Genomic DNA, 27,174 nt, shown 5'->3' with positions numbered 1-27,174 from the left:
GCATGCCGCTGCATCTGTCCACGTTAGTGTGAGTGTTGAGCGGAAAGGCCACGCAGAGCCAACACTGGTTATGAGTCCACAATCTTTCCGCTGAGAAAGTATCAATTTAGGGAAGAACCAACCAAATCCACCAAGAATGGAGCCTAGAACAGGAGGGGAGGGAGGGTGGGGTGGGGTGGCAATGCCCAGCTCCGGCTGGTGGTAGTGATTCTGCAGAGTGCACCATGGTGGGAATGTCGGGCCCAAGTGGTCCCAGGACCCCCCACCCGTCCAGCTGTGTATCAGCTCTGGCTCCATTCCCTGCAAGGGTAATAACCTGTGACCCCACCTTTTCAGGGGAACATATACCTGCCAGAAGTGAGCGATCCTCTCCAGGGCAAAAGGGCCTCCTTGAAGCCAGAGAGCCCAGCTGGCTGAGAGACGGCGCCCCATCCGTTCTGTAATAGCCCAGAAGCTTATATGTATCAAAGCCACCCTCCCTCTCTCCCCCAGGCCCCCCTGCCAGCCCCGGCATCCTGCGACCTCACACAGCAGCTCCTGCCTCAGACCATCTTGCAGAGCCCACCTGCCCCCGTGTCACAGGTGAGTCTGGGACTCAGGGCAAGGGAGACCCAGGGGGGCACTTCCTTGAGACAGGATGCTGAAATCCACTGGAGGGTGTGGGTACACTGGTGCCGACGTACGGGCTCCAGACCAAGGCCCCCAAAATGGGACTCTGCCTCCCCACGTGCAGGTGGGGCGTGCTGAGTTGCGGACCTGCCCCTTCCGCTGCCCTCTCCCCACTGTCCTCATCTCCATCCGTCCTCCCATCGATCTTCCCCGCATCTCTCTCCCAATCCTGTCAACAGTCTTGCTTCATCCCTCGGCCACTTTCTGTGTTCCTCTCATTTTTCATGACTCCTGATCGGCCACAATGTTTTAGAGAAGGTCTGAGTTAGGACAAATGTAATAGGAAGACTCTACAAGGATTTAAAAGCTCTGAGTCCAGTACTATAAATACCACATTAAAAACTAGTAATAAAGGACCAGAGCTTTGCAGAGTAATTCCTGCTCTGTTTCAACAACAGTCAACGATTACTATTTGGGTCAGTCAGGGAGTGAATGTGAGGAGGCAAGGATGCTTGCAACAGGGCCCTCGCTTTTGAACTCAGAGTTGAAGGGAGAGATGCTCATATGTACAGAGAAGCCACCATGCAGTGTGTTTTTACAGAACCAGTAAAAAAATATATATATATATATATATATATGTATGTATATATATTCTGCCTGTGGAACTCCAAGAACAGTTGAGCTGACTGCTCAGACCTCAGATTTCAATTCTTTTATGGGTTATTGAATTTTGCCCCCTCCCTGGCCACAAGGGGGTCCTGGGGGCAGTCTATCAACATGTGCCCCTGGCCATACTCTTGCCAAAACGTAGAGTCTGTCTTGCTGCCAATCTGGCACCACTGATGAAAATCTTTTCAGAACGTCTGCCTGTCCCATTAACAGCAGCCTCGTCTGTTTTCCGGGAATAAGAAAGACACATGCTACCATGGGCCTCTTGCTAGAGTTAGACTTAAGTAAGGATATAAAACCAACCCATCCAGAATTGACAAACATGATCTCTATTCATCCTCATTAGGAAAAAAAAAAAAAGAATTATTTTTTTATCTTCAAATTCCCAAGGCACATTTGGTAGGAAGTAACTTCTTTACCCGCAGGCCCTTGAAATGAGAATTTCTTCAACTTGCGGGTCTTCCATAGGAAAGAATGTCTTTGTTTTATAATAAGTCATGGTGTGATGAAGGCCCTTTTGGAATTCCAATTTTTCATATATTAAACCTCATTTTAATTAACACTAACAGTTCTTAGTCTCTTAGGCATATTATGCTTAATAGCTGTATTCTTTAAGAGGTTCTTGCATAATGTTGTCCTTTCATGTCAGACAGTTTTTCTCATGCCTACTCATGTGGAAAATGAGATTCTGCAGTTTTCTTTTTCCCCTCACTGATGTTATCATGTAAGGGGAAATAGAAAATAAAATCCAAACTCTAGGAAATTGGCTATCTGGGTAAGTGATGGTTTTGCTTCATGGTTGCTAACGTGTCTCTACGTTGGGGTAAAACTCTTTATCAAAAAGGCCATGATCTAGAATATAACAAGACTGGAGACTGTGAAGTAATTCAGAAAGAGAAAGGCAAATATTGCATATTAACGTATATCTATGGAATCTAGAAGAATGGTACAGATGAACCTATTTGCAAGGCAGCAATGGAGACACAGACGTAGCGAGTGGACTTGTGGACACAGCAGGACGAGAGAGTGGGACGAATTGACAGCGTAGGCTGGAAATATACACACTACCATGTGTAAACTAGACAGCCAGTGGGAATTTGCTGTGGGACGCAGGGAGCTCAACCTGGCGCCTGTGACAAGCTAGACGGCTGGGATGGGGTAGCCAGTGGGAGGGAGGTTCAGGACGGGAGGGAACCTGTGTGTACCTATGGTGATTCATGCTGGTGTACGGCAGAAACCAACACACCATTGTAAAGCAATTATCCTCCAATCAAAAGCTTTTAATAAGCTTTGAAGACAGAATATAACAAGAGATTCATGTTTGAGGGTTCCTGGAATGCCTTAGGAAAATAAGAATAATACTAGAAGTAATTAACACTCATGAAATCTGGTGCTGGGCCCTCACCAATGACCGCCTCCACTCACTGTTTCCCTTGGGAGCCAAGGGGCCGTCCAGAGCATCCTCTCTGGACATGGTGTCATAGCCTGGACAGTCTCCAGACTTTAGGGAACCCAGCACAGGAGCTTTTGTCTTCTGTTATCTTAACTGAATACCTGATAGAACTTTTCTTTTTCGAGCGAATTATCTTTCAAAATCCTAGCTTGGTGTTTTGATCAGTGAGATTTCTGAGTGAGATTTTTGTGATACGGTTGGTTTAGAGCAGATATTTTTAAACAAATGTTTAGCAGCAGATTTTCTTACCAATATTTTTTACCAAAGTGCAGTTGATGTACAATGTGTTAATTTCTGATATGCAACAAAGCAATTCACTTATATGTGCGTTCGTGCTAAGTCACGTCAGTTGTGTCCAACTCTTTGCAGTCCTATGGACTGTAGCCTGCCAGGCTCCTCTGTCCATGAAATTCTCCAGGCAAGAATACTGGAACAGGTTGCCATTTCCTACTCCAGGGGATCTTCACAACCTAGGGATCGAACCTGCGTCTCTTATGTCTCCTGCATCGGCAGGCAGGTTCTTTACCACTAGTGCCACCCAGGAAGCCCATATATGTATGTATATATTCACACTCCATATGAATCCCAAAGCTGGCCCTCCCAGACTAGAGTGCAATGAATTAGACCTGCAGGTCCCCATGGGCCTGAGAAAAGCTCACAGGGGAGTCCCTGGGCCACCCCCACCCTTATCCAGAACCCCTGCTCATGGGCAAGCTCCCCGGCAGTGGGTCACTCATTGCGGCAGTGGGTCAGGGGTGCTGCAAAGGGAGGGTAAGGCACTGAAAGTGAAAGTGCACAGGGCCACTCAGAGCAACAGCAATATCCGTCTGCATGGCTGAAATAGCACTCTCACTGGGTTCTGTGTCTTGACCCCACCTTCAAGTTTTCAGCACAGCTCAGCATGTTCCAGACCATCAAAGACCAGCTGGAGCAGCGGACACGCATCCTGCAAGCCAACATCCGGTGGCAGCAGGAAGAACTCCACAAGATCCAGGAGCAGCTCTGCCTGGTCCAGGACTCCAACGTCCAGGTGACGCCCCTTACTGGGCCAGCGGTCCCCCGGGCTCTGTGCTCCCCACCGCTGTGTGATGTGTCCTAATCCACCCTTTCAGGGCAGCCAGGACTCCCTCCAAGGTTCACGAGGCTGCCTTACTGTGCCCTGCCTCCTGGACAAACTGAAACCTCTACCAGTGAACTGCAAGTAATGAACCCCACCTCCATCATCCCCGCTCCAGGCCAAACGTAAAATGCACATGACAGCCTTTTCACTCACCCCTCACTCTGTTGGACACACATTTCCTGTGCTGCCTGCATTTTGTTTCATGTGTTTGGTGGTTAGTCACCCTGCACAGACACCAGCCTCTCTCCCATGGAGTTTTAAACTCCCCAGCACATGTGCAACTGCTTTCCGAGCACCTCTAGGCTGCTGACAAAGAGATGGTCTGCTGTTTGCTCTCATCCAAAGCATGAATGCAGGGAGACACGAATCTGGGCCCATTGCCCCCTGCAGGGGGGCGGCCTGGGAGCCAGAGACTGGAGGTCAGCACCCTGGCACCCACAGGACACCCCCATTGCAGCATGGCAATTGGGGTGCCCTCTGACAGCAGCTGCTTTTAATTGGACCCCACCCCACCCCAGCCCCAGATGTCACTTCTTTGAATCCTAACCAGAGATTCCTTTATGGAGGAAAAAACTTTACATATTGGATCTCTTTCAAGGTTAAATTATTTTTACCAAGTTTCATTTAAATCAGTCCAGGACTGTTTTTCTTCCAAAGCGCATTCTTTGGGCCCAGACTTTGATTGTAAATGTAGCCAGCCTTGGAGTCTGCCCTGAGTGAGGTAAGCCTTGGCACCCACCTAGGGGGGAACAGATGGAAGCAGAAGAGACCCCTGAGGGAAATGGCTAGGGTACTGACCCTGCCGTCCACTCCACCCCCCACACCCCCACCATCCACGCAACCTCTCCTGTGGACATAAGAACACCTTGAACTGAGATGAACACAGGATACTACAAAGGTGTTGAGCAGCCTGGAGACTCCTAGAGCCAGCCATCCTGCCTCCCTGGGTCCACAGATGTTCCTGGTGGGCTTTACATATGCTCTAAACCTGGGGCTGCCCTCTCTGCTCGGCCTGGCCCCTCCGGTCCCTTAAGGCAGAGGAGCCCAGTCAGGTGCACCTGCTTGGTGTCCCTGGACCGGCCACCACGCCCACAACCCTTCGCCCCGCCCACAGCCCTGTGCTCCGCCTATAACCCTTCGCCCCGCCCACAGCCCTGTGCTCCGCAGACAACCCTATGCACCCTCAACCTCCTGAGTGACATCCCCGAGTTGCCAAGGGACAATACAGCAGCATTTATGTGAAGACACAAGGGGTCATCAAAGTGCCTTGATCTTGATCCTCATCAATCCAGGGTCCAGTGACTGGAATTCCTGACTCTAATGAATTGAATGGAATTTTTACATTACCAGGAAGGGGGCACTGAGCCAGAAACTGCTAAAAGCAAGGTGGGCGGATGAACATCCGCCTCAGAGCCCAGACGTCTCTATTTTCAAAGCTGAACTCTGAAGTAACAGAGAAACAAGGCTCTCTCTTTTGCTCTCTGGTATGAAGCGTTATTATTTTTCTTCCTCCTGACAGTGCCTTTTGTTGACCCCCAAGGTCTAGCACCTGAGCTTTGTGAGCGATGACGTGGGCCCCAGGGCTCCACGTGTTATTCCGCTGGTTTCTTCCCTTGACCTTATCTCTGCAGTGGAATTTTCCAATGAGCTTGGAAATCCACAGTCAAACCGGAGAACGAGTCCTCAGAGTCTTTTTTCATGTTTTTTGCACGTTTAAGGATTTAAAGAGATACGTTCTGAAATGTTCAGCCAAAATGCGATGTTTAAAAAAAAAATAAGTGAATCAAGCATACAAGATAAGCAAGTAAAAATTACTCCAATCCTCCCAAAAAATGTGGGAAGATAGATTAAATAAGAGCAAAAGGTGGATAATTGCTGAAGCCTAGCATTGATATATGGGGTTTCATTATACAGTATCTATTTTCTGTACTTCTGAAATGTTCTGTAATAACAAGTCTTTGTAAACTTAAGTATATAAGAACAATGAAAACCACATGTGAGCAGTAGGATTAGTTTGGTGGAAAATTAAAGTTTGTTTGTTTTTTTTTTTTCTCAGATGACTTTGCTCACTTGAATTAGGAAAATTTTTCCTCAGGCTTTCTATAAAACTGACTGCAGAGCTCTCTTAAGAAGTCATCTTCTTAAGGCATACAATTCTCCTTTACTGTCACTAAAGCAGGGGCGTGGACATGCACAGTAGCAAATCCTACCCCTTCCCCACTCCCCCCATGTCCATTATTCCCAACTTCAGTGGACTTTTTCCTACCTATCCCGTTGGCTTGGAGCTTCATTGAGACTATGTGGGCCTGAGATGCTTGTTAAGTACTTTTTTTTTTTCCAGAAAATATTGGGTTATGAGGGAGACGTTCTCGGGGTGTGGTGTTTGCACCTAGATGGGATCATGAAAGGCGCTACATAGAGAGCTGTTCAGCTGAAAAGCTGTCACCCCTGCATCCTTGGGAGGTCACGTCTTAATTTATTTTTGAGAGCACTTGTGCCCTCTACTGGCAACGCCAAGAAACATTGAGAAGGACACCTGTGGCAATGGCAGATGTGTTCTCTGATTGGTTCTTTCATCCATCTTTCTATCCGTCCATCCTTCCACCCTTCCATTCATCCCTCTGTCCACACATCTATCCATTCGTCCACCATCCGTCCCCCCATCCATCCACACACCACCCACCCACCCCTCCACCCTTCCATCCATTCATCTATCTCGCAGACACCCAGTATGTTCCAGGCAATTGGTTAGGTACTGTGGGGGACACGGGAATAAGCAGAATACGGTTTCTGCCCTCAGAGAACATACATCAATGGGACAGAGTAGCAGACCCAGCAGTCTCTGCCTTAACGCAAGCGTGAACGGTCTCCCTTCTTTGAGCAAAGCTTGATCTATTTGTTTGTTCGTTTATTTATTCTACTCATCGCTTCTACGTTGTTTTCTTTTCCTGTGTTTCGAGCTGTGTCTCCATTGCTGTGCTCAGGCCACTCCCCCGTTGCGGTGCTCGGGCTTCTCCCCGCGGGGGCTGCTCTTGCTGCGAGGCTCTAGCGTGCGAGGGCTCAGTAGCTGTGGTGCACGGGCTCAGTAGCTGTGGTGCACGGGCTTAGTCGCCCCATGGCGTGTGGGGTCTTCCCTGACCAGGGATCAAACCTGTGTCCCCTGCATTGGCAGGCAGATTCTTACTCACTGGACCACCAAGGAGGTCCTCAGATAGTTTTCATATGCCTACAGGGGCAAAGGAACAAAAGGAACTCCTTTCTTATTTTAAATATTGTTATATCCAAACATTTATTGAGCACCTAGGATTATGCCTCAGCAGAAGTCCCATTAAATCTTTTATGAGGTATATGGTGTTAATGTTACTCTTTTATTAATGAGGAAACTAACAGTCAATTTGAAGTTTTTGAAAACCGCCCAAGTTCATACCACTGGTATGTGGTGGGGTTGGAATTAAGTCTGTCGGATTTAAGCTAGATGATACTGCCTATCATAAATAAAGGTTGCATTTGTCTGAACTCTAATCAGAAGGTAAATTGTATCCCACAAGAAAAAATGTTTGTTATTTTGTTTGAATACTGGGTTTTTGCTGAAATGTAAATTACCTCGTGTGCTATGAATAAGCCAGCTCGCTGAGGTTGTGTAAAGCACCAATTATGAACGTTTGGGTATTGGATCTGAGAGGATGGAGACCCAGAAAATTCTTCTTAACTTCTAAAGTGAGAAAGAGTCAAAATGGCAGGTTTTTCTGGTGGGTTGGGGCAGGAAGGAAAGTGGGGAGACCTGCCTGGTGCTGTGGCTGAAAGGGCATTAGACGGTCATCTTGCTCAGGGCTTGACACCCTATGGAGGAGATGCTGGAACTAACTGATTAAGCACCTCCCTGGCGTGAGTCCACAGCTGTCGTTCCAGAACCACTCTCACTCAGCATGCATCAGCATGTCAGTTCCATACTGGGTGTGAGGTTATGCCACCGTGAATGCAGGAATTCGGGGTAAAGTTCCAGACGATCAGGGGGGAGAGTCTTTCAGCCCTCAGAGCTAAGGATCTAAAATGGAGTGGGATGCTGCTTGCCAAGAATCTGATACAGATAATGGAAGTGAAAGTGCTGGCCACTCAGTCGTGTCCGACTCCTTGTGACCCCATGGACTATAGCCCTCCAGGCTCCTCTGTCCATGGGAGTCTCCAGGCCAGAATACTGGAGGTAGGCCATTCCCTCCTCCAGGGGATCTTCCTGAGCCAGGGACTGAACCCAGGTCTCCTGCATTCCAGGCAGATTCTTTACTGTCTGGGCCACCAGGGAAGCCCACGATACAGATAATACCAGTTTTTAATGCCCAAGAGGAACTTTTGATAAAAACAGCTAGTCACAGGTCTTAAGTTTAAAGTATGATAGAAATTACTAAAGGTCTCTTTCTTAAACCTTTACAGTCAACCCACAGATTACATTTTATTTACAAATCTACTGATGTGGCCAAAAATACCAGTGCTTTTACTTGTGTTCACATTCAATTAATTTATAAATTTAACAAATGGTAAATAACATTCATTATGAAAACCATTAATTTACAAATTTAATATAGCTTAACTTTTCAGACATTTCGTGTTCCTGGCTAGGCAGACTTATAAACCTAAGAAGTAAAATCTTTCTGGGCCCTTAAGGATTTCTCTTTAAAAAAATTTTATTTCTGTATTATTTCTGGCTTTTCTGGGGCTTTGTTGCTTCAAGCAGTCTTCCTCTAGTTATGGCAAATGGGGGCTTCTCTTTGTTAGGGTGTGCAGGCTCCTCATTGCGGGGGTTTCTCTCATGGAACACAGGCTGGAGGTGCATGGGTTTCAGTAGCTGTGGCTTTTAGCCTCAGTAGTTGAGGCTCACGAGCTTAGTTATGCAATGAGGCAAGTGGCATCTTCCCAGACCAGGGATCGAACCTGTGTCCTCCGCATTGGCAGGCAGATTCTTTACCACTGAGCCAACAGAGAAGTCCTTAAGGAATTGTTTTAAATTGGATACACCAAATTTATAGACAAAGTAGACCAAGGTTCTCACAACCTTTTGAACACTCTTTACGAACTGGATCAAATTCTCTTAAACCTTTGCCATTAAAACTACCAGGCTGATATAGCTGTGCTTATTGAATGTCTGAGACATATTAAGTAACACATAAAGATTAGTGTGGTGACTGTAAAACTTTTTCTTAAACATCGTTTTAAAGCTCATGGACTTGATGTTATGTCATCCTTTGGACTGCCTTCCTGGAAATGCACAGGCACCTAGTTAACCAGGGCAGAACTGCCCTCTCAGCTGGGAGCTGGACGGATGATACAAACCATAGGATGGGTACAGATGGTGGTCACTGGTCAGAGATTCAAGCCGGGGCGTAGCTCCTACTGCTGGGACAATGTGTCCCCCACTAGTCAACCAACCCTGTGCCACCATGATTGTGTTATTTCTTCCATTCACAAGAGGTTTCTCCTTCTAATAAGAAAGTGGCAAGCCAGTACAGACTAAATGAGCACGTCAAGTGGCATACCTGGATCTCAGCATCTTTCACCCTGTTAGACCCCGTCACTAGACCGGAGCCTTCTTGCGGGCCAGGTCAGCACCCCTGCCACCGGCTGCCCCTCTCTGGCTCATGCGCTCTGCTGGTGGCCTCCCAGGCACTCAGTGTCTCCACGTCTAGTGGGTGAACCTTCCCAGGCAGGTCAGCGTGAGTAAGAAAGCTGCCATTATGCCGGGGATAGGCAGGCCGTACAAAGAAGGTGCAGGCCCCTGAGGGCAGTGATCACAGCCTTACAGCATTTCTGTTGTGCTTCCAGATGTTTCTGCAGCCACCAGATGGATCCCTGAGCTTCAGCAGTGCCCAGCGGCCAGAGACTCAGCAGCAGCTTCAGCAGAGGTCTGGCCCAGGTCCCCAGCTTGTGGCCAGCCCACAGCTTCCGGGGCAGATAGCCTCTGCCCAGGTCACAAACCAGCACCTGCTAAGAGAATCGAGTGTGATATCGACCCAGGTAAATGTGCTCATCTCCAGACTCACTCCCTGTCACCAGCGATGGTCTTCAAGAACCAGCAATCTACTTCTCCTATGACCAGAGCTGGATAATCATGATGGGGTTTTTCTTGTCTTTGTCACTTCCAAGTCCCAAGTTCTATTGGTTCCCTTCTGTGTTTTATCAATATATTAAAATGAGTTAAAGGTCTCATGCAGCTGGAACTTTCAGCTCTGATTCTGAGCTTGGCTAGAGGTAGAAATGGCCATGCATGCTGAAAGCCACACATCCCCACATATGGGGACACACACATGTCCTTGGTGCCCATCATCACCCCTGGCTTTAGGCTTCCCAGGTGGTGCTAGTGGTAAGAACCCCACCTGCCAGTGCAGGAGACATGAGACACAGGTTTGATCCCTGAGTCAGGAAGATTACCTGGAGGAGGAAATGGCAACCCACTCCAGTATTCTTGCCTGGGAAATCCCATGGACAGAGGAGCCTGGCAGGCTACAGTCCATAGGGTCACACAGAGTCGAATATGACTGAAGCGACTTAGCATGCACGCACACGTGTGAGAACAGTTATCCACTTCTGTTTACCATCCCTTTCTGCAGAGTCACCATGCTCCTCCTGGTCCCCCAGATACCCTCTCAAGCCCTGCCCTCCCAGTCATTACCACTTACTACAAGCCACCAGTGACCTTGGAGTCTGACAGGGTCACCCATCAGTCAGTGGCACTTGAACCCAATGGATTCAAGAAGTTCTGAGCCCCCGCTTCCAGACCATCACAGTTTGGAAGGCTGGATACAGCTTTTCCTGAAGCCTCTTTTATTTATACACATAACCATGGATTTGGGCTTCCCTGGTGGCTCAGCAATAAAGAATCCACCTGCCAATACAGGAGACATGGGATTGATCCCTGGGTCAGGAAGATCCCCTGGAGAAAGGAATGGCAACCCACTGCAGCATTCTTGCCTGGGAAATCCCAGGCAAGAGGAGGAGGAGCCTGGCGAACTACAGTCCATGGGGTTGCAAAGAGCTGCACAGGACTTAGGAACTAAATAACAGACAATCATGGATTCAGTACAGCTTGCCTGCCCCGAGCCTGGCACTGTCCTTTAAATCCCAAAGGGTTTAGAGAACCCTTGAGATGCTTACAGTCGAACAGGAAAGCCAGTCATACCACCAAAACATCATAATGATGGTCAGTGGGTCCTAAATGTTCAGAAAGGCCTAAGCGGGTAAAGAAAGAGGTTCTGGGGAGGTAACACCTGAGTCGAGCTGAAGGTTTACCTTTCTTGTTTCGATGGTTGCTCTAGGGTCCAAAGCCATTGAGAAGCTCACAGATGATTCAGGGGAGCAGCCTGACACCCCAGTTTAGCAGCACCACCACTGCGCTCCCATTGGCTCTGAGCCTGACCACGCCAGCTTCCGCCTCCCAGGAGGCCCCCCAGGGCCAACCCAGCCCGGACTTCAGCCATGACCGGCAGCTCAGGTATAGACTCTGTCCTTGTTGGAAAGATACCTGAGACATAGTTTTACACTGTTCATCTCGGCTCTCTGCTGAAGATGGAGGCAGAGTTTAGACAAATAGACTCTAAATCCTCTGCAGTTTTTTTAACTGAACTTTTTATTTTGTATTGGAGTCCCTGGTCGCTCAGCCGGGGAAGAATCTGCCTGCCAATGCAGGAGACCAGTTTCGATCCCTGGAGAAGGCAGTGGCAACCCACTCCAGTATTCTTGCCTGGAGAATTCCACAGACAGAGAAGCCTGGCGGGCTATAGCCCATGGGGGTCACAAAGAATCAGACACGACTGAGCAGCTAACACTTTTGCTTTTTTCATAGAGCAGATTAACAATGTTGTGATAGTTTCAGGTGGACAGCAAAGGGACGCAGCCATACAAATACATGTGTGCATTCTCCCCCAAACTCCCTCCCCCGGCAGGCTGCCACACAACATTGAGCAGAGTCGCCTGTGCTGTACAGTAGGTCCTTGTTGGTTATCTATCCTAAATATAGCCGTGCGTACATGTCTATCCCCAACTCCCCAACTATCCCCTCATCCTTCCCCCTGGCAACCATAAGTTTGTTCTCTAAGTCTGTGAGTCTGTTTCCGTTTTGTAAATGACTCATTTGTTAATCAACTCTGCAATTGACCTCAGCTCATGAAGTGACAGAACAGGGCTGGGGTCTCGAGGCCAGAGGAAGAGCCCTGCCGCAGCAAGGATCCTCAGGAAGAGAGCAGCAGGGATTCCATGGGGCCAGCCAGGAAGGGTCCAGTGGGGCTCAGCAGGTGCGGATTGGCCGGCGGGTCCACAGCTTGGGTACTGATCACAGTTTCCCATCTCTGTCCTCCTCGGCTCAAAGGCTACTGCTGAGCCAGCCCATCCAGCCCATGATGCCCGGATCCTGTGACGCGAGGCAGCCCTCAGAGGTCAGGAGGACCGGACGGCAAGTCAAGTAGGTGGCCCAGGTTGGGGAGGGGTGGGGCAGAGAGCCACAGCGAGTGGTCTCGGGCCGCAGGGTTCCATCTGCCTGGACCAGCCACACCCGTTCGAGTCGGGCCCTGCGGGGAGGACCCGCACGTGCCCACACCTTTCTAAAGGCCTCCTCCCCTTAGCTGTTCTTCCTCCATTTCCTGTGTCGAGAGAGAAAACTGCACGTCAGCATCCAGGCTGAGAGTAAGGCCTGAGGGAAAAAATTCTTTACATGCCAAGTTCATCACTGTCTTCCCGTCTGTGCAGGTCTAAGGGGTAACATCCCGGGTCAACGGAGTCTTACAGAGCCTTGTCCCCCTTCCCCAGGGCCCTTGTGCAGCTCCGGCTGGCCGCCCGATGCTGGCAGATCCCCGACACGAGCTTGTTGCTCTGTGGTTCCGAGGATGGGCCCTGAGCTGTGACCCTGGGCAGACGTAGGGCCCTCCTGCCCTCCCATACATGGGGCCTTCTCTCTCTCCTCGCCCCGGGCTCTTCACTTGCCATCCCCTGTACCCGAGGCAGCTGTGCTGAGCCGATTTCATTACGAGGGACAGAGGTTTACTGGAGCCAAAGGAGAGAATCCTTGAAAAGCCGTTGGAAAATAGTTCCAAGCCCTTTGAAATAAAGCAGACACCGTGGTCATATAAACACTGGCTTCATCTGCGTCAGAAGTTCACAGGGACAGGGCTAGCTAATGAGGCCTGCGGTGCCCAGACGCAGAGGCCGTCCATTCACGCCCTGGCGGCTGCCTGCTTAAAGTCCCTCTCCCTTGTCCTCCTCCAGTAGTAATAGTCACAATGATGATTACTGAGCATTCCTGAAGACTGGGGCCCACACCTACACCCATGAAAACCCTGTGATGGTAGGGGTGGGCACTGGGGGTGGCGGGAGCTGTACACTGCAAGGAAACTGCCTTTAAACTCTTGATGATGCTCTCCATTGCCTGGAGGGGTGCGCGGGATGTTGGTTTTGGTTTTGGACTATTCTTTCTAAATGATCCAGATAAGTGGAAACACAGAATCTTGTGACATCACTTTCCAGAGATGTTTCAAATGCAGGAAACTAGGCAAAAACAGAAATTCTTTCCTCTGAAACATCTAAACTATCATTTTCGGTCAACCCAGTAATTTATACCGTCCACGTCTCCCCATCCATCTCCTCCAGACATGACCTAACACTCCGTCTTCTAGGGCAGGTCAGAGTCTGCCTCCCACACACACAGGCCCCTGAAATTTTGGAACCCCCAGTGCCTGTTACCATAAAACGACCCATGTAGAGATAGAACACTTCTAAAAATATAAGTGGACTTCTCCATAGTATCTTTTTTAAAAAAGATCTTTTGTATGTAGACCGTTTTTAACATCTGTATTGAATTTGTTAGGGTATTGTTTCTGCCTTGTGTTTTGGTTTTCTGACTAGGAGGTATGTGGGGTCTTAGTCCCCCAACCACAGTGAAACCCCCACCTCCTGCCTTGGAAGGTGAAGTCTTAACCACTGGACCACCAGGGAATTCCCTGTATAGTATCTTTAAATATCTATTTCTGGGCTTCCGTGGTGGCTCAGATGGTAAAGAATCTGCCTGCAATGCAGGAGACCTGGGTTTAATCCCTGGGTCGGGAAGATCCCTTGGAGAAGGGAATGACTTACCCACTCCAATTTTCTTGCCTGGAGAATCCCATGGACAGAGGAGCCTGGTGGGCTATGGTCCATGGGGTCGCAAAGAGTCGGACATGACTGAGTGGCTAACACTTTCGATTTCTTTCCTGGTCTGGACTCCTCCAGTTCAGTTCAGTTCAGTCACTCAGTCGTGTCCAACTCTTTGCAACCCCATGAATCGCAGCACGCCAGGCCTCCCTGTCCATCACCAACTCCCGGAGTTCACTCAGATTAACATTCATCGAGTCAGTGATGCCATCCAGCCATCTCATCCTCTGTCATCCCCTTCTCCTCCTGCCCCCAATCCCTTCCAGCATCAGAGTCTTTTCCAATGAGTCAGCTCTTCGCATGAGGTGGCCAAAGTATTGGAGTTTCAGCTTCAGCATGATTCCTTCCAAAGAAATCCCAGGGCTGATCTCCTTCAGAATGGACTGGTTGGATCTCCTTGCAGTCCAAGGGACTCTCAAGAGTCTTCTCCAACACCACAGTTCAAAAGCATCAATTCTTCGGCGCTCAGCCTTCTTCACAGTCCAACTCTCACATCCATACATGACCACTGGGAAAACCATAGCCTTGACTAGATGGACCTTAGTCAGCAAAGTAATGTCTCTGCTTTTGAATATGCTGTCTAGGTTGGTCATAACTTTTCTTCCAAGGAGTAAGCGTCTTTTAATTTCATGGCTGCAGTCACCATCTGCAGTGATTTTGGAGCCCCCAAAAATAAAGTCTGACACTGTTTCCACATTTATTTCCCATGGAGTGATGGGACCGGATGCCATGATCTTCGTTTTCTGAATGTTGAGCTTTAAGCCAACTTTTTCTCCCAAATGGCATTCCCCTTGTTACTTGGCCATTATCATCAAGTACTCTTTCTTTAAAATAAAAAATATATATATTCTGTATAACATAAAATTTCCCATGTTAGCTCTGTTTACGTGTACAGTGCAGGAGCAGAAGAACATCCACGTTTTTGTGCAGCCATCACCACTGTCCATCTCCAGAATTGTTTGATCTCAAATTGAAGCTGTGTCCCCATTAAGCCCTAATTTCCTATTTGCTCTGCCCCCAGCCTTCTGCTTTTTGTCTCTTATCAATGTGTCTTCTCTAGGTATCTCATCTAAGTGGACTCATACAGTATTTGTATTTTGTGATGGGCTTGTTGCACTCAGTGTAATGTCTTTGAGGCTCGCCCATGGTGTAACCTGTATCAGAATCTCCTTGCTTTTCTAAAGCTGAATGATACTCCACTGTCTGTATACACTGCCCCTTGTTTATCCATCCTCTATCAATGAACGTGGGGTTGCTTCCTGTTTTTTGCTACTGCAAATAACGCTTCGACGCCCATGGATGTACAAATGACTGTTTCCGTCCCCTACTTTCACTTCTCTGGGGCATATACCCAAAAGTAGAATTGCTGAATCCCATGGTAACGCTACGTTTAACTTTTTGAGGAAAATTCACACTGTTCTGCACAGCAGTTACACCATTTTCCCCTCCCACCAACAGGGCACAAGAGTTCCAATTTCTCCACATCCTCAACAATACTTGTTATGTACAGTCTTTTCTCGTTAATAGTATTGTAGCGAAATGATACCTCATTTTGATTTCCTTTTTCTGTGTCTGTGCTGGGTCTTTCTCGCTGCATGAGGGCTTTCTTCAGTTTTGGTGAGCAGTGGAGACTCTTTGTTGCAGTGCCAGGGCCTCTCATTGTGGTGGCTGCTCTTGTGGCAGAGCACGGGGCACTAGGCTCACAGACTCAATGGCAGCATGCGGGCTCACGGGTATGAGGGCTCAGCATTAGCAGCAAACAGCCTCCGGAGGTGTGGTGCTCTGGAGTGCTTTCAGTTCAGTTCAGTCCCTCAGTCTTGTTGGACTGTTTGAAACCCCATGGACTGCAGCACACCAGGCCTCCCCGTCCATCAGCAATTCCTGGAGCTTACTCAAGCTCATGTCCATTGAGTCGGTGATGCCATCCAACCATCTCCTCTGACATCCCCTTCTCCTCCTGCTCTCGATCTTTGCCAGCATCAGGGTCTTTTCCAATGTGTCAGCCCTTCACATCAGGTGGCCAAAGTATTGGAGCTTCAGCTTCAGCATCAGTCCTTACAATGAATAATCAGGGTTGATTTACTTTATTATTTTTTCTAATTTTTAAAATTTTTATTTTTTACTTTATTTTGCTTTACAATACTGTATTGCTTTTGCCATACATTGACATGAATCAGCCACGGGTATACATGAGTTCCCAATCCTGAACCCCTCTCCCACCTCCCACCAGAGAGATGGTTTTTTAGGATGGACTGGTTGGATCTCCTTGCAATCCAAAGGACTCTGAAGGGACTTCTCCAACACCACAGTTCAAAAGCATCATCTTCAGCCCTCAGTTTCTTTACGGTCCAACTCTCACATCCATACATGACCACTAGAAAAACTATAGCTTTGACTAGGCGGACCTTTGTTGGCAAAGTAATGTCTCTAACTTTTTAATATGCTCTCTAGGTTGGTCATAGTTTTTCTTCCAAGGAGGAAGCATCATTTAATTTCATGCCTGCAGTGACCATCTGCAGTGATTCTGGAGCCCAAGATAATAAAATCTCTCACTGTTTCCACTGTTTCCCCATCTATTTGCCATGAAGTGATGTGACCAGATGCCATGATCTTAGTTTTCTGAATGTTAATTTTTAAGCCAGCTTTTTCACTCTCCTCTTTCACCTTCATCAAGAAGCTCTTTAGTTCCTCTTTGCTTTCTTCCATAAGGATGCTGTCATATGCATATCTGAGGTTATTGATAACTCTCCTGGCAATCTTGATTCCAGCTTGTGCTTCATCCAGCCCAGCGTTTCTTATGATGTACTCTGCATATAAATTAAATAAGCAGGGTGACAATATACAGCCTTGACAGACTCCTTTCCCAATTTGGAGCCAGTCCATCCTTTCTTATCCAGTTCTAACTGTTGCTTCTTGACCTGCACACAGATTTCTCAAGAGGCAGGTCAGGTGGTCTGGTATTCCCATCTCTTTAAGAATGGGAATACTCTTCCACAGTTTGCTGTGATCCACACAGTCAAAGGCTTTAGCATAGTCAATGAAGGTGAAAGTGAAAGTGAAAGTCATTCAGTTGTGTCCGACTCTTTGTGACCCCATTGGACCATACAGTCCATGGAATTCTCTAGGCCAGAATACTGGAATGGGTAGCCTTTCCCTTCTCCAGAGGATCTTCCCAACCCAGGGATTGAACCCAGGTCTCCCGCACTGCAGGCAGATTCTTTACCAGCTGAAACAGATGTTTTTCTGGAATTTTCTTGCTTTTTCTATGATCCAGCGGATGTTGGCAATTTGATCTCTGGTTCCTCTGCCTTTTCTAAAACCAGCTTGAACATCTGAAAGTTCTTGGTTCACGTACTGTTGAAACCAAACTTGGAGGATTTTGAGTACTACTTGGCTAGCATGTGATTTGAGTGCAATTGTGCAGTAGTTGGAACATTCTTTGGAACTGCCTTTCTTTGTGATTGGAATGAAAACTAACCTTTTCCAGTCCTGTGGCAATGGGTGAGTTTTCCAAATTTGCTGGCATATTGAGTGCAGCACTTTCACAGCATCATCTTTTAGAATTTGAAATAGCTCAACTGGAATTCCACTAGCTTTGTTCGTAGTGATGCTTTCTAAGACCTACTTGGACGTTGCACTCCAGGATGTCTGGTTCTAGGTGAGTGATCACATCATCATGGTTATCTGGGTCATTAAGATCTTTTTTGTATAGTTCTTCTGTGTATTATTGCCACCTCTTTTTATTGTCTGCTGGTTCTATTAGGTCCATACCATTTCTGTCCTTTATTTTGCCCATCTTTGCATGAAATGTTCCCTTGGTATCTCTAATTTTCTTGAAGAGATCTCTAGTCTTTCCCATTATATTGTTTTCTTCTATTTCTTTGCATTGATCACTTAAGAAGGATTTCTTATCTCTCCTTGCTATTCTTTGGAACTCTGCATTCATATGGATCTAACTTTCCTTTTCTCCTTTGCCTTTAGCTTCTCCTCTTTTCTCAGCTACTTGTAAGGCCTCCTGAGACCAATATTTTGCCTTTTTGCATTTCTTTTCCTTGGAGATGGTCTTGATCACTTCCTGTATAATGTCACGAACCTCCATCCATAGTTCTTCAGGCACCCTGTCTATCAGATCTAATCCTTTGAATCTGTTTGTCACTTCCACTGTATAATCATAAGGGATTTGATTTAAATCATACCTGAATGACCTATTGGTTTTCCCTACTTTCTTCAATTTAATTCTGAACTTTGCAATAAGGAGTTCATGATCTGATTCAGTCAGCTCCTGGTCTTGTTTTTACTGACTGTATATAGCTTCTCCATGTTCGGCTGCAGAGAATATAATCAGTCTGATTTCGGTATTGACCACTGGTAATGTCCATGTGTAGAGTCGTCTCTTATGTCGTTGGACGAGGGTGTTTGCTCTGACCAGTGCATTCTCTTGGCAAAACTCTGTTAGTCTTTGTCCTGCTTCATTCTGTACTCCAAGGCTAAACTTGCCAGTTACTCCAGATATCTCTTGACTTCCTACTTTCGCATTCCAGGCCTTTTGATGAAAAGGACTTTTGTTTTTTTTTGGTTTAGTTCTAGAAGGTCTTTTAGGCCCTCATAGAACTGTTCAATTTCAGCTTTTTCTGCAGTAGTGATTGGAGCATTTAGTTCAGTTCAGTCACTCAGTCGTGTCCAACTCTTTGCAACCCCATGGACTGCACCACACCAGGCCTCCCTGTCCATCGCCAACTCCCAGAGTTTACCCACACTCATGTCCATTGAGTCGGTGATGCAGTCCAACCATCTCATCCTCTGTCGTCCCCTTCTCCTCCTGCCCTCAATCTTTCCCAGCATCAGGGTCTTTTCAAATGAGTCAGCTCTTCGCATCAGGTGGCCAAATTATTGGAGTTTCAGCTTCAACATCAGTCCTTCCAATGAACACCCAGCACTGATTTCCTTTAGGATGGATGGGTTGGATCTCCCTGCAGACCAAGGGAGTCTCAAGAGTCTTCTCCAACACCACAGCTCAAAATTCTTTGGTGCTCAGTTTTCTTTATAGTCCAATTCTCATATCCATACTTGACTACTGGAAAAACCATAGCCTTGACTAGACAGACCTTTGTTGACAAAGTAATGTCTCTGCTTTTTGATATGCTGTCTAGGTTGGTCATAACTTTCCTTCCAAGGAATAAGCCTCGTTTAATTTCATGGCTGCAGTCACCATCCACAGTGATTTTGGGGCCCCAAAAATAAAGTCAGCCACTGTTTCTACTGTTTCCCCATCTATTTGCCATGAAGTGATGAGATCGGATGCCATGATCTTAGTTTTTTTAATGTTGAGCTTTAAGCCAACATTTTCACTCTCCTCTTTCACTTTCAAGAGGCTCTTTAGTTCTTCCTTACTTTCTGCCATAAGAGTGGTGTTATATGCATATCTGAGGTTATTGATATTTCTCCCAGCAATCTTGATTCCAACTTGTGCTTCCTCCAGCCCAGCATTTCTCATGGTGTACTCTGCATATAAGTTAAATAAGCAGGGTGACAATATACAGCCTTGACGCACTCCCTTTCCTATTTGAAACCAGTCTGTTGTTCCATGTCCGGTTCTAACTGTTGCTTCCTGACCTGCATACAGCTAAATCATACATGTGGATTTAGCATGTAAGCAAGCTTGTTTTACTCTGCATATAAGTTAAATAAGTAGGGTGACAATATACAGCCTTGACGTACTCCTTTTCCTGTTTGGAACCAGTCTGTTGTTCCATGTCCAGTTCTAACTGTTGCTTCCTGACCTGCATATAGGTTTCTCAAGAGGCAGGTCAGGTGGTCTGGTATTCCCATCTCTTTCAGAATTTTCCACAGTTTATTGTGATCCACATAGTCAAAGGCTTTGGCATAGTCAATAAAGCAGAAATAGATGTTTTTCTGGAACTCTCTTGCTTTTGCCATGATCCACCAGGTGTTGGCCATTTGATCTCTGGTTCCTCTGCCTTTTCTAAAACCAGCTTGAACATCTGGAAGTTCACAGTTCGTGTACTGTTGAAGCCTGGCTTGGAGAATTTTGAGCATTACTTTACTAGCGTGTGAGATGAGTGCAATTGTGCGGTAGTTTGAGCATTCTTTGGCATTGCCTTTCTTTGGGATTGGAATGAAAACTGACCTTTTCCAGTCCCGTGGCCACTGCTGAATTTTCCAAATTTGCTGGCATATTGAGTGCAGCACTTTCACAGCATCATCTTTTAGAATTTGAAATAGCTCAACTGGAATTCCATCCCCTCCACTAGCTTTGTTTGTAATGATGCTTCCTGAGGCCCACTTGACTTCACATTTCAGGATGTCTGGCTCTAGCTGAGTGATCACACCATCATGGTTATCTGGGTCATGAAGATCTTTTTTGTACAGTTCTTTTGTGTATTCTTGCCACCTCTTCTTATTATCCTCTGCTTCTGTTAGGTCCAGACCATTTCTGTCCTTTATTGAGCCCATCTTTGCTTGAAATGTTCCCTTGGTATCTCTAATTTTCTTGAAGAGATCTCTAGTCTTTCCCATTCTATTATTTTCCTCTATTTCTTTCCACTGATCACTGAGGAAGGCTTTCTTATCTCTCCTTGCAATTCTCTGGAATTCTGCATTCAAATGGGTATATCTTCCCTTTTCTTCTTTGCTTTTCACTTATCTTCTTTTTATAGCTATTTGTAAGGCCTCCTCAGACAGCCACCTTCCTTTTTTGCATTACTTTTTCTTGGGGATAGTCTTGCTCCCTGTCTCCTGTACAATGTCACGAACCTCCATCCATAGTTCATCAGGCACTCTGTCTATTAGATCTGGTCCCTTAAATCTATTTCTCACTTACACTGTATAATCATAAGGGATTTGATTTAGGTCATACCTGAATGGTCTAGGGGTTTTCCCTACTTTCTTCAGTTGGGGCATGGGCTTAGATTATTGTGATATTGAATGGCTTGCCTTGGAAACAAACAGAGATTATTCTGTCATTTTTTAGATTATACCCAAGTACTGCATTTCAGACTTTCTTGTTGACTACGAGGGCTACTCCATTTCTTCTAAGGGGTTCTTGCCCACAATAGTAGATATAATGGTCATTTGAATTAAATTCGCTCATTCCATTTTCGTTCACTGATTCCTAAAATGTTGATGTTCACTCTTGCCATCTCCCGTTTGACCACTTCCAATTTACCTTGATTCATGGACCTAACACTCCAGGTTCCTATGCAGTATTGCTCTTTACCGCACTGAACTTTACTTCCATCACCAGTCACGTCCATAATGGGGCGCTGTTTTTGCTTTGGCTTCGTCTCTTCATTCTTTCTGGAGTTATTTCTCTACTCTTCTCCAGTAGCATATTGGGCATCTACCAACCTGGAGAGTTCCCCTTTCAGTGTATGTCTTTTTGCCTTTTCATCCTGGCTTCATGGGGTTCTCAAGGCAAGAATACTGAAGTGATTTGCCATTCCCTTCTCCAATGGACCACTTTTTGTCAGACCTCTCCACCATGACCCCTTGTCTTGGGTGGCCCTACAAAGCATGGCTCATAGTTTCATTGAGTTAGACAAGACTGTGATCCATGTGATCAGTTTGGTTAGTTTTCTGTGATTGTGATTTTCATTCTGTCTGCTCTCTGATGGATGAGACTAAGAGGCTTGTTGAAGCTTCTTGATGGGAGGGCCTGGCCATGGGGTGGGGGAATCAGGGTCTTGCTCTGATGGGTGAGGCCATGCTCAGTAAATCTTTCATCCAATTTTCTGTTGATGGGCAGGGCTGGCGCTTCAGCTGAACCCAAATCCCTTTCTCTTTGGCTTCCTTCTTTTTCTGATCATTTTCCTTCACACTTTTCAGGAAGCTATCTCGGCTCTTAGAGTGCTTAATATGCTCAGTACACACATTAATTCTCTTGGCAAGAATCTTGACCTTAACTTGTTTGTTTACAATGATGCCAACAGCATGCTGGGTAACACTGTTGACTCTCCCAGTTTTGCCATGGTAACATTTGTGGGGATTAGTTTTCCCCGTGGCATGTGGTATGACCAGGGACCGAACCCTTGTTTCCTGCATTGGCAAGCAGATTCTTATCCACTGTGCCATCAGGGAAGTCCTCATTTGGTTTTGATTTGCATTTCCCTAATGACTTTCACGTGCTTATTGGCCATTTGTACCTTTTCTTTCCAGGATGTCTACTCAAGCCTTTTGCCGATTTTTTAACCAGGTTCTTTGCATTTGTTGTGGTGGTGAGTTGCAGAAATTGTATTTATATACAGCTGGATATCAACCTCTTATTAGATATAGGACTTACAAAGATTTTTCTGGCAGCTTTTTTTTTTTTTCCCAGCAGTGTTTTCACTCCATGGAGAGAATGATGCTCACAAGGTTTTAGCTGTGATGAAGTCCTGTCTGTCTGTTTTTCCTCTTGTCATCTGTGTCCTTGGTGTCATGTCAATAGTTTTTATAAAGGTCTTTCTTCTGTGTGTCACCAAACAGGTATCCGCAGAGCCAGGCCGTGTTTCAGAACCCGGATGTGCACACCACCAGCAGCAACGCCGCCACCCCTGTCCTGCTGATGGGGCTGCAGCCCAGCTTCCCCACCTCTCAGCCGTCACCCCTGAAGCCTGCACAGGCCCAGCCGCAGCCTCCGCACTTTCTTCAGGTGGGGCTGGGCAGCGCCTGGGGAGGGGGAGACAAGGCCGAGCCCCCAGCCCAGGCCTGATGGGCCCTTCCTTCCGTTCCAGGCTTTCAACGGGGTTCTAGACGTCAGTATAAAAATAAGCCTCAGAAAGATTCATATTTGAAACTTTATCATTTCTGAAGTTTATCATGCTTCAAGTTGACAAAGTCTATGTATATACAGTATGAGAAACTTAGAAGCAGCTATTTGGCCTCTTGTCGTTACGCGCTAAGAAGGTCCATTTTTTAAAAAGTAATTTTTATGATGGTGTCTACACTTTCTTAGAGCAAATATCAGACAGTGATTGCCATGTTTGTTGGGCTTGTTAGTATGTTTATATGCAGTATCTCATACAAGTAGAAAATTACATCAGGTTTAAAGGTTCATCAAACTTCCTTTAAATGAATGAGATAACATTACAAGAATTTGAGGCTTTCCAGGAAAATGTGGGGCATGTTTCCTTGTGGTCACTTCTTTTTTTTTAACATTTTATTTTATATTGGAGTATAGCTGATTAACAATGTTGTGATAGTTTCAGGTGGGCAGCAAAGGGATTCAGCCATACACATACATGTCTCCATTCTTCCCCAAACTCCTACCGTATCCAGGCTGCCACTTAACAATGAGCAGAGTCTCCTGTGCCGTACAGTAGGACCTTGTTGGATATCCATTTTAAATGCAGCAGTGTGTACATGTCCATCCTTAACTCCCTAACTATCCCTTCTCTCCCTTCACCCGCCCTGGGGACCATAAGTTCCTTCTCTTTCAAGTCTGTGAGTCTGTTTCTGTTTTGTAAATAAGTTAATTTGTATCATTTCTTGTTAGATTCCACATATAACAGTTGTCATACAATATTTCTCCTTCTCTGACTGACTTCACTCAGTATGACAATCTCTAGGTCCATCCATGTTACTTCATTCTTTTTAATGGCTGAGTAATACTCCATTGTATGTAGGTAATCTTGTGGTCACTTCTTACTTTAAGCAAGTGCCACATGCACTGGAAGGAAGGGGTGTGAGCCAGTGGCTGGGGGTTCAGATGGGACAGAAGTGTCTGCTCAGCGTCTGGCCTTCCCTCCCACACATGCCCATGTGCCCCTTCCTGTCCAGTGGGGCCTCCCCCACAGCCTCAAGCCCCTACCACAAGGCACAGTGTAGCTTTTGCTCCCCCACCCCCACCTGCCCCGCTTGGGCATCCTCGAAGCCATAGGTGAATGTGCAGGGTGACCAAGATGCAGAGTCCTCCTCGAATTCTAGATTGTAATTGAATTTCAAGGCAGCTAAACCAGCTATGGTGTAGTTTTCAGATCTCCCTGACACCACGTCTTGCTGCTGCTGCTAAGTCACTTCAGTCGTGTCCGACTCTGTGCGACCCTATAGATGGCAGCTCACCAGGCTCCCCCATCCCTGGGATTCTCCAGGCAAGAACACTGGAGTGGGTTGCCATTTCCTTCTCCAATGCATGAAAGTGAAAAGTGAAAGTGAATTCAGTCGTGTCTGACTCTTAGTGACCCCATGGACTGCAGCCTAGCAGGCTCCTCCATCCATGGGATTTTCCAGGCAAGAGTACTGGTGTGGGGTGCCATCGCCTTCTCCAACACCACGTCTTAGTGGGAGTTAACTCTGGACCTCAGCTTTGCTCCCTGGTCAGCTTGCAGGACCCTGGAGTGATCTGGGACGGGAACTGATGAGGGGAGAAGGCAGGGAGAAGTCAGGGGGAAAGCTAGAGGCTGCCCGTCTATCTGTTCCTTCATTGGGAGCCACCAGCGTGCTTGCACGTGCCTGTTCCACCCAGATGCAGGGCTAAGGATGCAAGGAGCACTCAGGGACCCTGAGTGCAGGGGGACAGGGGACATCACAGAGAGCTGCCAGGCCTGGGTCAGTGTCAATGGAGCACTGGGGCTGGGGAGCCAAGGTCAAAAAAGGACGAGGCATGGGGACGGAAACACTCCAAGTGTGGATGGCTGAGTGTGAGGTGTGGGGGGACAACGTTTCAACAACAGAGGCAGCCTGAGCCGAGGTAGAGGGGCAGATGTGCCTTGCACAGCTTTGGAAACAGGATGGACTGGGTTCCTTGGAGGGAGATTTCATGGCTGGGAATAGTGCGAGGTGAGACTGAAGGTTCCAGAGTTAATGTCTGACCAGTTGAAGTTGTTGCATCAGTTGTTCAGTCGTGTCTGACTCTTTGAGGCTCTGTGGACTGTAGCCCCCACCCCAGGCTCCTCGATCCATGGGATTCTCCAGGCTGCAAGGATACTGGACTGGGTTGCCATGCCCTTCTCCAGGGGATCTTCCCAACCCAGGGATTGAACCCAGGTCTCCTGCACTGCAGGTGGATTCTTGACCATCTGAGGCACCAGGAAAACCCAGTGAGTTTCTGAGCTTCACATTAGGATGCTTCCTGGCAGATGGCAGTATTTGGAAGTGATTCTGGAAATTGGGACCACCAGTGAAAAGTATGCAGGCCTGTTTGGATGCTGTGCGGGCAATGACGTACATGTGGTGTCAGGTTCCAGGATCCAATACCACACAGGCTAGTGGGGGCTTCTGTGCATGTGCTCAAGAAACCATTTCCTGCAGCCTAGGCCCCCGGCCACCGGGCAGGGAGGAATCCCTAGTGCTGGCCGGAGAGCTGGGCTTCCTTTCCCCCAGGTCTTCAGGCAGGGGAGGAGGACCCTTCAATCTGAGGAGGACTGCATCACCGCCCCAGCCATTTAGGGAAGGAGTCCCTGAACCCCAGAACCTTCCCTGGAGCTGGTTCCTTTCTTTCCAGGTGCAGGTGCCAACCTCTCTGCACAGTGAGCAGCAGGACTCCCTCCTTCTCTCCACCTACTCGCAACAGCCAGGGACCCTGGGCTACCCAACGCCGGGGCCCGTGCGCCCGGCCCGAAGGGTCAGCAGCCTGTCTGAGTCCTCAGGCCTCCAGCAGCCGCCCCGGTAGTGGCCGGGCACCTCGGTTGGGTCACATCAGCTTTAACCAATGGACGAGGGGGCGGGTGGCCAAGGAGTTGGGGAGAAGAGTTTAAAGGACACCCCAACTTCCGTGCACACTGCATCCATTGCAGAGCTCCTGGGTGGTGACCATGTCCGAGGGCGGCGGCCAGCATGGACGTGAGTGAGCAGGGAAGCTGGCCCTGTCTCCCCTTTCCCTGTGCTTCACAGCCACAGTCTACAACCATACCCAGACAGACCCACCGCGGCCCCCAGCGGAGCGCATCAGTGCTTCACTCTGTTCAGCTTAGACACGGAGCGTCTCTGCTGGATCGCCCCTCCCCCCAGCGTGGACCAGTCTGCGCCACGTGCCCATGTGCTCATTGGCCTTCACTCTCCCGACCCTCTTTCCTCGGAGAAGCACCCGGTCAGCGATGTCTTGAAAGGAAAGAAGAGATGATTTTTTTTTTCTCATTATTTTTAGATGATCATTTCTGTCTTAATTTGCACAGCTGCACAAGGAGATAACTTAGGCACTTTCCTTTTTTTTTAAAATCAAGTCTCCTGACTTCACACGGAGACCCCAGTAACAAAAACAGCCCACCAATCAGAAAGCAAAGCTGGGCATTATTAACCAGACTGCAGCCCCTCACCTCCCACCCTCCCGCCTAAACCCTAATGGAATGAGACTCTTCCCACACCATTCTGGTGATCGGCTTTTTTTTTTTTTTTTTTTCTTATCCTGAATGTAACACTGGACTCTTTCCTGTTGACTTCCCGGTGACTGCGACTACAAAGGTGGACTCAAGGCAGAGTACAATTCTGCAGGTGACGTTCTGGGATTTCGACAGGACTCGAGGACTGTGAAAGGGAAGGTTTTACAGGCCAGGCAGGACCCCAGGAAACCCCCCTCCCCCCATGCTGGCCCTCAGCGTGAGGATGCCGCAGCTTTCTACACATCTTTCCTGACCGAGACCCAGGATGGATTTTCCTTTTCAAAAATGCACTTTGCTTTTTTTGTATGTTTTGTTGAGATGTTTCTAAAGAGATTTTATGTAATTATAAGACGAAGTGTAGTGAATTGTACAGCCGTTGTAATAAGGACCTATTTCTATATAAAATAAAATTGTATGGATTCTGTGTAAATTATTTTGTATCTGAGACACCAGTTCCTTTCCCAAAATATAAAAGGATAAAAGTTTTCTTGTGTATTTCTGTGAGTGGACATTTTGTAATAAATTAACAACTTTGTATAATTTCCTTTTGAGGCAGTTTCTGTACCTTGTTCTTGATGCATTCATACCTCTCTTCGTCAGTAAACTTTTTTTTTTTTAATTTCAACACGTTTCTAAGGATAATCAAAAATGCAGAAAAGGTGGGAGCGAGCAACCAACAATCTGGGTAATGGCCTTAGGTTTTTTGAGCTCACATGCATCTCAGCCTATTGGGATCCTGATTTTATTTTAAAGACTGTGCCAGAAGAAATCAATGGTTCTTTTAGAAATGATAGCAAAACAAACTGACAAAACCAGAAAAAGTTCCTGGAAATATCTCTAAC

General features: G+C 47.1%; 1 protein-coding gene across 1 annotated transcript in view; it reads left to right on the top strand.

Annotated features, from left to right (window-relative positions):
* NPAS2 (neuronal PAS domain protein 2) overlaps positions 1-26,763 on the top strand; it is a 152,658-nt gene extending 125,895 nt beyond the window's left edge. Inside the window, exons 15-21 of the mRNA XM_068967324.1 lie at positions 493-582; positions 3,615-3,761; positions 9,666-9,857; positions 11,156-11,331; positions 12,205-12,297; positions 22,503-22,668; positions 25,459-26,763. Of these exons, the coding sequence (XP_068823425.1) occupies positions 493-582; positions 3,615-3,761; positions 9,666-9,857; positions 11,156-11,331; positions 12,205-12,297; positions 22,503-22,668; positions 25,459-25,626 (1,032 nt within the window). The 3' untranslated portion in view covers positions 25,627-26,763. The remainder of the gene's footprint in view (positions 1-492; positions 583-3,614; positions 3,762-9,665; positions 9,858-11,155; positions 11,332-12,204; positions 12,298-22,502; positions 22,669-25,458) is intronic.
* Positions 26,764-27,174: the final 411 nt, after the last annotated feature.

The sequence above is a fragment of the Capricornis sumatraensis genome, chromosome 1 (assembly GCF_032405125.1).
Source record: "Capricornis sumatraensis isolate serow.1 chromosome 1, serow.2, whole genome shotgun sequence".
In the NCBI taxonomy this organism is placed as follows: domain Eukaryota; kingdom Metazoa; phylum Chordata; class Mammalia; order Artiodactyla; family Bovidae; genus Capricornis; species Capricornis sumatraensis.
The sequence above is the reverse complement of the archived record's forward strand: the minus strand, read 5'-3'. Positions and strand labels throughout refer to the sequence as shown.